This window comes from Schistocerca gregaria, chromosome X (genome assembly GCF_023897955.1).
Source record: "Schistocerca gregaria isolate iqSchGreg1 chromosome X, iqSchGreg1.2, whole genome shotgun sequence".
NCBI lineage: Eukaryota > Metazoa > Arthropoda > Insecta > Orthoptera > Acrididae > Schistocerca > Schistocerca gregaria.
The window spans coordinates 31,059,141-31,074,786 of NC_064931.1; the positions used below are offsets into that span (position 1 = coordinate 31,059,141).

Consider the following 15,646-nt stretch of genomic DNA (forward strand, 5'->3'; position numbering starts at 1 on the left):
AATACCGATCGAATACCATTTGTGTGTCCAATGAAAATGGAGTTAACACTTGTGCCGCAAGTTTAGCTCCAGTGTAGCTGTAGCCTGCAGTCATTGGAAAACACATGTAACGTTGCACTCAGCTAATTTTGTGATTGTTGATTGCAAAAAATTTATATTGACATGGTTTCGGATGGATATTTCCAGTAAGTCATTCCCACCCATTTTCATCCAATTAAAGCATTGGGACTAATAATATGTTTAGAATGGGGAAACTTATAGTATCGAGTTCCGCAGGACTTGACTTTTGGACCACTGACCTTTTTCCTTTACATTAATAACCTGCTACTGTCTTTAAATAATAAGGTAAAAATAGTAACATTTGCTTTCGATGCGAGAAACTTGATCAAGGGGTTTAGCTCTACACTCTGTTTACATCTGAAACAACAAATGTGTCTAGGCGAGAAGTGAGGAAAACATTTAGGAGCAGCAACGAAAGAATGAAAATTTTACTTTATCTAAAGTTGTTTCCGCACTAAATAAAAGATTTTGTTGAACTGAAACGATGCCTACCAATGCTGAAAATTTAATATTAAGTAAATGCACGTTATAAGACCTGTTGAGCTGCAGATTGTACGCAAAAATGTACCTACACAGTATCTTCCTCTAGTTTTTTTTTTTTTTTTTAGACAGTTGACTACGTCCAAAGTGATATAAAATCTCCATCAATCAAAAGACTATAACTGCTGTTCATATTACAAAAGAATAGAGAACACTAACGGTATCCGAACGCCGATAATGAAACAAAACATCATGCTTTCATGTGTTCACCTTAAAAAAAAAAGGACTATTTTACGAATAGTTTTGAATCCGTCAATCGATAAAGATGATTCTAATTTATGCTTGTTCTAAATAATAAAATTTCGACACTTTTTCTGAGACAGAAGCTACAAAAACGTTTAGATGTTTGTGGACAACGTTCTTCAATTATTTTTTTTTTTTTGTAGTATTGATGAAAAATTTCTGACGTGAATAATGTAACCGAATGTAGCCACGATCAACCATTGAGTTCTATGGAAATTCGGGGAAGCTTCTGTTTTGTAGTATCTTTGTATTGTTTCCGTGTATTTGTAATTATTGAAAGTTGTTGATTGGTGCTTAGTTTGAGTGTAGCGTCTGACGTATGTGAAGTGTTGTTGGAGGAGAAATCGAACGCAGTTCTGGAGAAATAAATGCGTCGGAGTAAATTTTGCGGCAAAGGCGTAATAAATATGTGATCTACAGAAGTTTGAAATTAAATGTAGACACGTCAATGTTGAACGATGTCAGAGTCGTACGGTAATTATTACATTAATTATACTATAACAAACAAATGTCATTACTTCGTGTAATTGGGCGATATTTTTCATTTGTCATGACTGTGCATGGTTGGGTAAGGGAAACAGATAGCGATGTTAATACGAAAAATGACAATTAATTTCTTTGTTAGATTCAACACGCATTACTTATGGATTTTTTTAAAAAATTATGTTATAAACGAACGTTGACGGTGTTTACGTTTCAGCCTTGAAGTTGAGTAGCATCGGGCTTTCAGTGTGAGGTAATGCACAACTGTCGCGATTTATTAGTTTTTGCCATTATTGTATTTGTTTGATGAATGTGTATATTGTCTGAGGGGAAAACATTCGTCACGTAAAGTAAGACTGAGAGCTGTATAACAATGCTAATGTTTTACACTTGCATATGTTTTGCCTGTTACTAAGTTCTGGAAGAAACTTTACTACCAATATGCTTTCAAAATGAAAGAGACATTTTTACCTGTAGATGATCCAGTATTTCAGTGTTGCATATTCCATTAATATACCACTAAGCCCTGGTTACTTATTAAAATTGATTTTTATTTCAGATTTCCTGTTTAAATTTTTAGTTATTGGCAGTGCTGGTTCAGGAAAATCGTGTTTATTGCATCAGTTCATAGAATGTAAATGTAAGTATTCATAAATAACTATACTAATTTGTGTGTGTTCTGGAGAAAATTTTACTATCAGGTATCTTTTTTATAAAATCATGTTTGTAGAAAACCTAGTAGTCTGCATACAACTAAAATATAAGTAGCTCTATTTCTAAAGCACATTATTTTGTGTATATAGTGGATGAAGTGACAAATACAGACAATATCCATTTCTGTGGTATAAAATTACCATGTTGTTCTACTGATGAATCTTTTTCTTTTAAGTACATTCTCAGGATGCCTCTTACATTCTCCCAGGCCAACCATTTGGCTCGAATGAGTGTTTGTACCCTGCCTCTCCCCTATAAATGTTGATTGTGGTGACAGACTGATCTGTTGTGTAGCTGGAGGTCTGGGTTAGAGTGAAATGTGGCAATTTGATTGAGAGCTAATAAAGTGAACTAATGTGAATATGAAATATAGATTGTGGTAATAGATTGAACTGAACCATGGTCAGAGGTGTATGTTTCTTCCCTAGAAAACAAATTTTCATCACAAGTATGTAACACTGCAATTCATAAAATTGGTGTTATATGGTAGGCAAATACTCAGGTACTGTTTTGGTGCATATTGTGGCTGAGGGGGAAGGGACCTCACTATATAACTCTTATGCTCAATTTCTGTTCAATGTAGAATGTTTCATACAGTGAACACACAAATACTGCCATCAAAGTGACTGATATCTAGATATTATTTAGGATTAAAAAATGCTTGCAGGTTTGTTACAGAGTTGTCAGGCCTTCTAGTGTCTCGTCGTAAATGGGTCCAATACACTGGTATAGAAATATTTCATTATGTTAACAATTTGTTGATATTAATATGTCCTTTATAAATATCAATTTATATATCAGAAAGTATAGCATGAATATTATCATTGTAATGTTGAAAGGTTTTCAATTAAAAAGTTTTTTCAGTGTGGTCATTGAAAACTTTTTTGAATAAATTGCCTCGTTTCCTGTAACATGTAATGTCATACGTCTGCTTTAAGTCATGGTCAAAAGGCAGACCACTCATCAGAATCCAATGCAGGACAGTATTCAATTCAGTTGCTCATCTTCATTATTCAAAACAATTCCACTGGTCAGTATTCAACTCGCCACCTTAAAAACATGTTGGTCACTTTGGACCAGTATAGATGATGCAGTACTGGTAACAGGCAATTATTTAACCCACCACCCCAGACGTAAGTCATGGCAGTGAAATGGTTTGTATGTGCCAGTCTGTTGTATGCAATCATTTCGGTAAGGTGGAGACATGACAATTCAGTAAAGAGGACTATCAAGTTTTCCCTGTGTGTAGGACTCAACATTGGTTCTGAAAACAACAGTTGTGTGAAACTCATCTCGCTCTGTTCATCCACGAGACCCAGAAAGCAGTAGGTACCAGCACCCAGGTGGATGCTTGACTTCTGTGAGGTACCAGATACAGTCCCGCACTGCCTAATGAACAAAATACAAGTGTACTGAATACCAGACAAAATGTATGATTGGACTGAAGAGTTTCTAGCAAATAGAACCCAGCATGCCGTTCTCCAGGGAGAGGTGACTTCAGGCGTATCCGAGGGGGGGGGGGGGGGAGTTTATAGGTCCATAATTTCCACAATAAAATATATACGAGATATCAGAAGTTCCAGGAGGCTCTTCGCAAATGATGCTGTTATGTATAGAACAGTCATAATGCTAGAAAATTGTAGTAAAATTCAGGAAGACCTGCAGAGGAATGTAAGTTATTGCATATACATAGACAGAAAAACTTATTACTGTGTTATAATGCAATTGCAGATAAATTGCTGGAAGCAATTATGTCTATAAAATGTCCAGGAGTATGCATATGGAGCGATTTAAAGTGGAACAACCACTTAAAAATTATTGCAGGAAAGGCAGATGCCAGACTGAAAGTCATCGGAAGAATCTTCATGAATATGTAGTATACCACCAAAGAAGGTAGTTTACAAAGCATTAAGGATTGATAGAGGAAATACAAAAGATCTGAAGAAGTACAGTGTGTCTCGTGACAGATTAAGTTAGTGAGCATGAAAGTACCATGAAGATGATCTGCCAACTCCAGTGGCAGATGCTAAGAGTGAGTCACTGCATGGTTTGCTGTTACAGTTCTGAGAGCGTACATTCTTAGAAGAGCCATCAAATATAATGCTTCCTCCTACGTATTTCTCACAAAAACACCATGAAAATAAGATTGGAGCCCAGATGAAGTCTTACCAGCAATCGTTCTTCCAGCTAACCATTCCCGAATGGAACAAGAATGGGGGAGGGGGGGAGTGCGGAAATGACAGTGGTATACAATTACACAATAATCATAATATTTTATTGTTGTTAATCGTACAGCCGCAATAAAAAATGTCAAGCAATAGACGACGTCAAATTAAAAAATATAAACAAAATTACATTCAGGAGTTATAAGTACAATATTACAGTAGTTTTATAAGTAGTCGGTCAAGGGATAACAAATTTAGCATTGGAGGGCAGCGTGGAGGGTAAAAATCATAGAGGGAGACCAAGAGATGAATACACTAAGCAGATTCAAAAGGATGTGGGTTGCAGTAGGTACTGGAAGATGAAGAATCTTGCACAGGATAGGGTAGCATGGAGAGCTGCATCAAATCAGTCTCAGGACTGAAGACCACAACAACAACATAAATAGTCAATAGACAGGAGATTCAGAATGTACAAGTACAAAAAACAGGAAAAAGTCAGAATTCCAAGACGGAAAAACATATATATAAAGAAATATTACATCAGATTATAACAACTACCCTTTGCAACTGTGCAGAGGAAAACAGATTAATGCTTATTACTAGCTACTAACAAATAGGTAACTAGAACTGCTAATGAAATATAGGGAGCAGCCAAAGTTTATATTATTTGTTTTTTACTGCAATCAAGAAATCTGTATGCTCGTCCAGCCACTCATACAGTTTTGGCTTGATCTTTTCAATAGGACAATCGAATTTGCAAAGAGAAAATTTATTGCAACATTTGCAACCTATTACATGATAGCTTTTTAAAGACTTAATTAAATGTTGAAAAGGTACATCGATGTGTTTCCTGTTTCTCGTATTATACAAATGTGTATATTCTTTTAATTGCTGGTTTGGTAAATTGTTCATGGTATGTAGAACAACAGTATATTAAAAAGGTGCGGCCAAACTTTCAGGAAACATTCTTCACACACAAATAAAGAAAAGATGTTATGTGGACATGTGTCCAGAAACGCTTAATTTCCAAGTTAGAGCTCATATTAGTTTGTTCTTGCACCTACTCTCAATGGAGCATGTTATCATGATTTGATACGGGATACTCTACCTGTGCTGCTAGAACATGTGCCTTTACAAGTACGACACATGTGGTTCATGCACGATGGAGCTCCTGCACATTTCAGTCGAAGTGTTTGTACGCTTCTCAACAACAGATTCAGTGACCGATGGATTGGTAGAGGTGGATCAATTCCATGGCCTCCACGCTCTCCTGACCTCAACCCTCTTGACTTCCATTTATGGGGGCATTTGAAAGCTCTTGTCTACGCAACCCCGGTACCAAATGTAGAGACTCTTCGTGCTCGTATTGTGGACGGCTGTGATACAATACGCCATTCTCCAGGGCTGCATCAGCGCATCATGGATTCCATGCGATGGAGGGTGGATGCATGTATCCTAGCTAACGGAGGACATTTTGAACATTTCCTGTAACAAAGTGTTTGAAGTCACGCTGGTATGTTCTGTTGCTGTGTGTTTCCATTCCATGATTGCGCGCGCGCGCGCGACATCGGCTACATTGGATCTATCTTCATTAATACGAACAGTCTGTTTGTGGTGCTCCAAAAAAAGGCCTAAGAAAACACAATCCACTGTTTTGAATACCTAAAATCTCTAATTTATGCAGAAGTAACTTGTGGTTCGCACAATCAAATGCTTTACTCAGATCACAAAGGTGACCAGAGCAAACTCCTTATCTTTGAATACCTGGAGAACCTTTTTAACAAGCGAATCAATAGCATGAGTGGTCAATCTATTTTTCCTAAAACCAAATTGTTCATTGGAACTAATAGAATTATTATATAGAAAGTTACACATTTGGTTGTACATAAGTTTCTAATCCTTTAGAAAAAACAGGAGTGAGGGATATGGGGCGGTAACTAGATGTACATTTTCCATCTCCATTCTTATACACAGGAACAACTCTACATAACTTCAGTACATTGGGGAAAATTCCCTGTGTCAGCCACTTATTTATAACATAAGTTAGAGGGCCGACAATGCATTCAATAACTTTTTACAATATTTTACAGGGTATGCCGTATATATCGGCACTGTTCGAAGACTTAAACTTATTTACAATATTTAAAACCTCCTGCTGCATCACTTCAGAGAACACAAATTTATGTCTGACATGCCTAAACCTCAAATTACAATTTTCCATCATTTGAGCAGCAGTTTCTGTGGTTTTAGTGATATTTTTCTGAATATCCCTAACTGAATGTATACAGAATATGTTAAAATCATTTGCCGAGACAGCTACCTCTTTTGGTTTGTTATTTTTGGCAACTAAGTTTATTATATTCCAAGCTTTTTTACATTTATTTTCTGATGCCTCGATACTTATAGTGTTACATTGTTTTTCTCCTTCAATAATAGCTGCCCTATATTTTTTTTAGCTTCTGTAAAGAAAAATTTGGATTGCTGAGTGTTAATCTTTTTATTTAGATCAAAAAACAATATAACTTTATTCTTTAAATTGGCTAATTTGGGAGTAAACCACTCTTTTTCTCTTTTTGATTTTAGATTCACTGACGGTCACTTTAATTTTAAGTTTTCTTTGCGGAATAGTCATTTCAAACAAAGTATTGAATATTGAAAAAAATTCTCAAAAACACAGTCAGCTGACAAATGTTCTATTTTAGCAAACATATCAAACCAATTGAAGGAACTAATCTGGGATCTAAAATTAAACAATTTTGTGTCATCTACAGGTCTTGTTACAAAAGTACAAAGTACCCCAGCCACACACTGGAAGGGGGGGTACAGACTGTAAGTGTGGACATGACCGTGACATGCCTTGAATGAAGTTGTCTTATTTGTTGGTTATTAGCCATTCATTCACACATTGTGTTCTGTAATAATGGGATATGAATGAGTCATGTTGTACATTGAGAGAAGCAACCATGGCTGGCTACTTCTGTAAAGCATACTGACAACAAATTTTAAATAATGTACTCAAACTTATTATGCTGAGTTCATCCTAAATTCATTCTTGTTATTAACCACAAACAACATTATGAAATACATGTGTTGGCATGTAAATGTAAGAATCCTTAGGTCCCTCAAGAGGCTTCTATCAATTTAGCCTTCCCAACTTGTCTACAGGGAATGGTGTGTCACTCACAGCCATTAAACACTGAACTCGAACAGTGGTTATAAAAAATCCTAACCGACGAGGACCAGAGACAAGTTTCATGCATTATCAATGACAAGTGGTTGCAAACCCAACAGTAATTACTTCTGCCAGTGAATGCAGGTCCATCTCTACTACTTTCTGATGGAATATGGCAAAGGGAACTGCACACAATGCCCATTGGGTGCCTTGCAAAAGGCCATTGCTCACAGAAGCCCATAAAGCTGAACATATATGAATGTAACATATTGAACAAACATAGGAAAAGAAATCCACTACTGTACAGCTACACTATTGATGGTAAACAGCTAGCAATGATTTTTACATTAATAAATAATAGCACTACAATAAATAATAACACTTTAAGGATATTTCTTGGAGCATGTAACACATTGTATCAAGCTCAAATTTCTAGTTTGTCTTGCAGGTATTCACCCACTGAGTAATAACACTTCAGTGTCAGTACCTCATATATCTTTCTTTTAAGTGAACCTAAATTCATCTGCATCAACTTGTTCCCTTTTAATTTATTACATATTTTCATTTTCATGTATTGAGGTCCCTGGGCATATAGTCTGAGACAGTGGGTGGGGAGCTTCAAATTTTCTTTGTTTCTGGTACCATGTGAATGGACAAAATGGTTTCCCTCAAATACTTCATATCTGGAGTACAAAAATATAATAATCTCATATATGTATACAGATGACAGAGTTAATATTTTAAGTTTTCTAAATAATGGCCATCATGTTTCTTTGTGATTTGCTGTGGTGCATATATTTCGAATGATTTTTTTTTTTCTGTATTTTTAGTATCCGCACTATGTTTGTCGAGCTACCCCAAAAACAATACCATACCTAATAATGGATTCGAAGTAGCTTGTATATGCTACTTTTCATGTGTCCATGTCAGTTGCAGTTGATAATATTTGCATTGCAAATGCAAAGCTGCTCAGTTTGTTTGCTAGGTATTCAGTGTGTACCTGCCAGCTCAAATTTTTATCTACATTTAAACCTTAGAATTTGACTGAGTCAACTTCTTCTATATCTTGATTGTTGTGTAGAATCGTAATCTGCTCACATTTTGACTGTTTGGTTTTGAAATGCATCATGTGAGTCTTAGATATGTTTAGTTCAACCCATTTAAATGAAACCAAGTTTCTAAGGTACTGATCGCAGATTTGGGAATTTTTTCTGAATCCTGATCTTCAACTAAGACAGAAACAGTGGGAAAAGCAGACACCAGACTCTGATTCATTGGAAGAATATTAAGGAAATGTAACTCAGCCATGAAAGAAGTGGCTTACAAGGCACTCGTAAGCCCGATTTTTAGTATTGTTCATCTATTTGGGATCCCTATTCAGTAAGACTGAAAGAGGAGATAGAGAAGATCCAACGAAGAGTAGCACATGTTTTGTCATGGGATTATTTAGCTGATGAGAAAGCATTAGAGAGATGCTAAACAAACTCCACTGGCAGACGTTACAAGAGAGGCATTGTGCATCACGGTGAGAGTTACTGTTGAAACTTCAGGACCGTACTTTTCAAGAGGAGTCAGACAGCACATTACTTCCGCCCATATGTCTCTTGTATTGGTCACGAAGAGAAAATTCGAGAAATTAGAGCCAATGCAGAGGCTTACTGAAAATCATTCTTCCCACGCAGTATTCACGAGTGGAACAGGGTTGGGTGGATCAGATAGTGGTACCAAAAGTACCCTCCGCCACACACCATTAGGTGGCTTGCGGAGTATGTAGATGTAGATGTCACAATGGGGACAGACAGCACAGAAATTGATAAGTTGCTGACTGGAGGAATATAATGGGATACTGCTAGTCACAATTTTGTGCCTTGTAAAATGTTGGAAGATTTTGATTGCACTGCACTGACAGCCCAATGATACATTTAACCTGCAGTGCATTAATTGTGTTATGGTTATTCCTCAAATGACGACTAGGTTGGTCACAATGTTGTGCTTTTTGTAACATCTTCATGATGAGTATGCTGCGGATATTTCTGTCTTCAAAGATAACTACTGGGTCCACAGGGCTGCACAAATAGCTTCCTGGTTTGACAAACATTCAGGTACTGTGTTGTACCTCGACTGGCCCACTAAATATTCCGTTCCTAATACTGTAGAAAGTGTTTGGTGCTATTTGGAACAACAAGTGAAGCATAGAAACCAACATCTGTGCAATGAGGTTGCTCTGTGGGATGTAATCATCAATGACTGGATTCAGTTAGATATTCCATACTCGAGTAAACTTGAGGACTCTGTTCTTCGCCAAATTAAGGGTAGAAGTGATGCTACATGGCATTAGTATGATTTATCTTGTGGGGTGACCAATTTTTGGTCTAGTTTGCTAATTTCTTTAATGTCTAGCAGCAGGCTATTAAACTTTCAGAAAATTTTACATACAGTAAATGTGTGCAATTTAGCCCATATCTCCCACAAGTGCTGCAGACACATATTGTACTGGAAAGTGAGAAGTATGTTAAGATCAGTAAGAAAGTTCTGCACTTCCAATCTATTATTATTATTATATATTATTGTTGTTGTTGTTGTTGTTGTTGTTGTTGTTGTTATGCAAAATAATTCATTAGTCTCAGTACTACTCAATAAATCTCTCACTTTTTGTTTGTTTCTTTCTTTTCCTTGTTTATAACTGCTTGCAAATAGACACATGCATCACCACGAGTCACTTCATGTGTCTGAAATTACGTGCTTTCAGCTGATGACTCATCACTCGTGAGATTTGGTTCAGAGAGGAGGGGAAGGGGGGAGCAGAGCATCAGGGAGAGTAGTCAAGAACTGTGAAGCTTATTGTTCCCAAATAAGTCGATACAAATGTTTGACAGAGGCTATGAGAGAACTGTGTGTTGGAGTTGAATCTTCATAAAATGTTAAGTGTCTCAGCATCTTGAAGCAGGAATTTCTTTACATGCCATTCTATCAAAACTGGATTTAGTAGCCTGTAATAGCCAGTGATATTTATTGATAATATTTTTACAAATTATGTATTTGAAGATGTTTAAAAATTTTGCATAGGTTTAGGCATGTGGGACCACTCTGCATTATTCATTGAACTACCAGAAATTAGCAAAGATATTTCATGTAACAAAAGCCATATGAAAAAGAACTTGGCTGAAAAAAATTCAGCTACATTTATTAATAAAAGTTAAGAGAGGATGAATTTCCTTACAACAGCTGTATTCCAAGTAGTAATACCTTTGCAAATTTTTAAGTAGCTGTCTTGAAATCTTTAATGATAATTACTTCTCCACTTAGAACCACATGCAACAAAATGACTAATAAACTTAAATGGATAATTTAGGGTTTAACAGTTTCTGTTACCAGGAAGAGGCAGTTACACAATGAACTAAAATATAATAAAAGCAGACATTTTACTGAGTATGTTTGACATTTTAATTCCATATTTTTTTTAAAAAAAAAGTTATGAAGGTAGCCAAACAAATGGCAAACAGTGACTACATTGTATAATATCAAAATAAGACAAAAGCAGTGTGGTCTGTTGTCAGATCTTAGATAGGTGTAATGAAATATCAAGTATTAAAGCAGATGGTAGCCTTATTGTAAACCCAACTCAAATATCAGTGTGTGAATTCTTCATAAAGGTGGCAAGTCAGAGGCTGATACATCAGAGTAAGGTAAATCCCTTTCTACTCCACCAAGAAGCTAAGTATCTCACGGATTTTTTAAAAAAAAGGCACAATAAAGGATGTGAAAAATGTTATATTATCATTAAAAAATAAAAACTCTTCTGGGTGGGATGGCATACCCACTAAAGGGACTAAAACTGTGTGTAACATACTAGCACCTCTCCAAGCTAGAATAATCAATATTTTGAGCAGGGATGCTTTCCTGATTTGACGAAGTATGCCAAAGACAGACCTCTGTTCAAGAAAGGGTTGCGGGAAGGCATGAGAAACTGTCACCCTATTTGTACTCTTACAGTCCCTGTCAAACATGTTAAAGTAGTTGCAAACCAGATCAAAACTTGTATTGTAAAAATATAATTATAAGTAACTAATTTGGATTTCATCCAGGAAAAAAACACTATGGATGCAGTGAATAACTTTTCAAAAATGTTATGCAAATGATTGGAGCAGGGGAGTCAAGTTGCTGGTATCTTATGTGGTCTTACAAAAGTGTTTGACTCTGTGAACCATGGCATGCCTATATACAAATTAGATAAATATGGTATTAAGGGCAACTTGCACAACAGGAAACAAAGGGTAGCTATCACTTCAAATGCAGTGAATTATTATTCTGAATTGTGTACAGTATCACAAGATGTGCCTCAATGTCCCATTTTGGGCAATCCTGTTCATATTCTGTGTGAACATTTTACCCAAATATGTAAATACCCCATCAGTTCTGTTTGAAGATAATATTTCTGTTTTAATTGAACATGACGGTGCAGAAAAAGTTCCGGGCTGCATTGTAACCACCCTGGATACGTTCGTTCCAGTTAAATGGGTTGAAACTGAACATTGCAAAAACCTATTTGGTACATTTCAAAACAAAACATTTGAGATGGGTCAAACTTAAAATGCGACATAACAATCAACTTGTGGAAGTATTTGACATGATCAGATTTCTTAGGCTAAATGTGGACAAGAACTTAAGCTGGAATACACATATTGACTTCCTGTCAAATAAATCAAGCAGTTTTGCATTTGCGATGCAAATGCTAGTGAATTCCATTGACTTGAGTACACAAAAAATAGCATATCATGGTTATTTTGAATCTGTCAGTAGATATGGTATAATTTTCTGGGGAAGTTCAAATAGTGTACCTCAAGTACTGAAAGTGCAAAAGACAATTATCAGATACATGTGTACTGCACAACAAATAGTATCTTGTCGCCCACTACTTCAGAAACTACAAATCCTAACTGTTTCCACTGTATACATGTATGAAATTGTAATCTTCCTACACATCACACAAAAATTATTTGAGGAGAATCATTTTATCCACACATGTAACATAAGTTATAAAAATAATTTTATGCTATCCATGCACCAGTTAAAATTATACACACAGACTCCACTGGATATGGAGATGACGATTTTGTTAACATCAGCTGTTCTATGTATATGGTGAAATTTTACCATGGCTTTGATGTATCTCCTGTACCTGAATCAAATGATTTAGACTATGTACAGTACAAAATCCACAAAGAAAAGAAATCTTTCTTACTCTGTTATCTTGTAGCATGCTGTGAATTACACAGATAAGTCGATGAATCCCTTTAATTATTAGTATGGTACACACCGATCCTCTTCCATCCTTCTATGTTATCACTCATGAAACACTTTGTATGGCTCTCCTTCTGCTCACTTTGGCTTCATATAGTTTTTTGTTTCCCAACAAGGCTTTGGTTACTTTTAAATCTATGGTGAAGCTATCTGTGCTTTTGGAGAAACTTTCTAAGATGGTTATTAAATTGTAAAAAGTCGTTAACTGCTCAGGTAATTTGTATTCTGTTTTTTGTTGCAAAAATATTTTTTACCCTTAAAATTTCCATTGACATCCACTACCAAAGATGCTGTAACAGCCTTATGACCACTGATTCCATGCTCTGCAGTAGAGGAGTCAAAGAGTTTGGTCGTCTGATAAATGGCCCAAAGTAATTTTGCTATACAACCTATAGGTCAAATATCAAATGAATACAAAATCTTAAACATTGCTGCAAAACAGCAGCTGTGTAATTCAGAATAGATTAAAAATCAGCTAACCAGTTGCAATTAAAGATTAATTATCCCTTGACCATGGTTTCAATATTTGTTAAAATATCTTTCTTCAGAAAGCCAACTGCAGTTGCCCGTAGTCCCTTAGATATAGTACATGTAACTTACGCAAATATTTTATCTGGGGATGCCTATTGCATCATGTGATGTAAGAAGGCCAATACTTCTGAAGAAGGTATTTTTACAAATATCGGAATCATGGTCAAGGAATAATAAACTTTTATTTGCAACTGGTTGACTGATTTTTCAATCTCTTCTCAAATGAATACCTGTCTGTACCACCCACCAATCTGATGAAATTTCTGTCCAATATGGTAATATTCAGAAATTTTTTGTTTGTCCTCCAAATTTTCCCACAAATGTTCTGCCTCTATTGCCGCAGTGGCAAGGAGTCTGTAAAAGTACTAGATTACTATGCTTGACCCATCCTCAACATTTACCTACACACAAATTATATCTTATTCAGAAACTATACTAACCTCTCTAGATATATCCCCAAAAAAGAATGCATTCTGCTTTAGAATTTTTGTCTCAAAGTCGCAGTACGTGCGTATTGTACACAGGAGTGTCATTTAAACACTTTGTCTTAGCTTTTCTCACTGTTTCTATGAGCCTTCATAATACTCATTTTCCATTTGCTGGGTTGTCTATCCTTTGCTTCTCCTTCATATTTATTATGTCCTGCAAGAGATAAAATAATACTTTTCTGATGTAGGTCTACAGCATGTGTGTTAATCATCAATAAGAGGTGCTAAATAGAAAATATTGCACTTTTCGTTAGAGCCACACTGAAGTCACAATCACTGGTATTTGACGCGTGTGAACTTCTGTCAACAAGCCATCATCTCACTCAATATGGTAAATTTTTTTCATTGCACATAACTGTAGGGTTGCTGTGCATGAAGGATATCATTAAGAACGATGCCCTTCACTTTTTCCACAAAAAATCTGTGATATAATGAGTGATTTGCCACTGCAGACTGCAAATGTTTATATGAGGGTAAGTCAATTATTGTCTGCAAAGTAGTTATAAAATTTTATTGTAATCAAATAGGAAACTTCCAAGAACATCATTTTTCGACATAGTCTCCTTGCATTTCAATGCACTTGGTCCATCGTTGTAAAACTTTTCTGATGTCCCCATAAAAGTAGGTTCTCGGTTGAGCTGCAAACCAGGAATGCACCACTTCTGTCACTGCTTCGTCTGAGGGAAACTGATGGCACCTTAATGCCTGTTTGAGGGGACAAAAGAAGTGATATTAAGAAGGGGCAAGATCAGGACTATATGGAGGATGATCCAGTATTTCAAATTTGAGTTTCTGGAGCGTTTCAGCAGTGTGGGCAGCAGTATGTGGACAGGCATTGTCGTGCAACAACACAACACCTTTTGACAGCAATCCTCGGCATTTGCTTTGAATTGCAAGCTTTGCCTGGCAGTAAGCATCTCACTGTAACATACACTGTTTATTGTTGTGCCCCATTCCCCATAACATTCCAGTACTGGACCTTGTGCATCCCAAAAAGCCGTAAGCATAAGTTTTCCTGTGGATGATTGGATCTTGAACTTTTTCTTGCACAGCAAATTTGGATGTTCCCATTCCATACTCTGCCGTTTACTCTCATAATGATGGATCCATGTTTTGTCACCAGTAATGATCGTGTCTAAGACGTTGTCCCCTTAAATACCAAAGTGATCCAAATGTTGTTTTTTTTTTTTTTTTTTTTTTTTTTTTTTTTTTTTTTTTTTTTGCAGATGTCCAAGTGTATTTGTTTATGCAAGTCTGTGAGTTGTTTTGGGACCCATCTTGAACAAACTTTATGAAACCAAAGTCTGTTGGGAATGATTTCATAGGCAGAACTGTGACTAATTTGCAGACGATGTGCCACTTTGTCAATAGTTAATCGTCTGTCGAGAATCATTTCACATGAACACTAGTTTTTTCATTTGTGGTGGAAAATGGTCATCCGGCTCCTTCATTGTGAAACCATTTCGGAATTTTTGAATCCATTTGTAGACACTCCGTTGTGGCAAAACACTGTTCCCGTACTGTACCTAAAGTCTTAGATGAATTTCAGCCCCTGATACACCTTCTGGTGCTACAGGAATGTAATGGAATTCTGACATATGGACATATTTACACAAAATGAAATGTAACTCACAGAAAATATGTACATAGATGAAATGTTTGGACTAACCAATCATCACAGTGAGAAAATGAAAACTGTAAAGCATCACATACATGTTTTTTTACATATGACACACCCTATAACACTTCTTTAGAAATGAAAGCAATCATATGTCCATGTTTGATGTTTATGTCCCAAAAAGTTTAAAGTAAATAAAAAATGAGTATACTCTGGTACATGGACTTCCCACCACTTAACATAAGTATGTCATAGCAAATGATCAAACTGACCGCCGTTTTCGTTCTGACACAGAGCCGTAAATATCCAGTTGTGATCCCTAGATCCTATA

The 15,646-nt window shown here is 36.1% G+C and overlaps 1 protein-coding gene across 1 annotated transcript in view; it reads left to right on the forward strand.

Annotated features, from left to right (window-relative positions):
• The first annotated feature begins 987 nt into the window (after positions 1-987).
• Positions 988-15,646, forward strand: part of LOC126298504 (ras-related protein Rab-4B) — a 99,690-nt gene continuing 85,031 nt past the window's right edge. The window contains exons 1-2 of the mRNA XM_049989840.1: positions 988-1,317; positions 1,886-1,966. Of these exons, the coding sequence (XP_049845797.1) occupies positions 1,302-1,317; positions 1,886-1,966 (97 nt within the window). The 5' untranslated portion in view covers positions 988-1,301. The remainder of the gene's footprint in view (positions 1,318-1,885; positions 1,967-15,646) is intronic.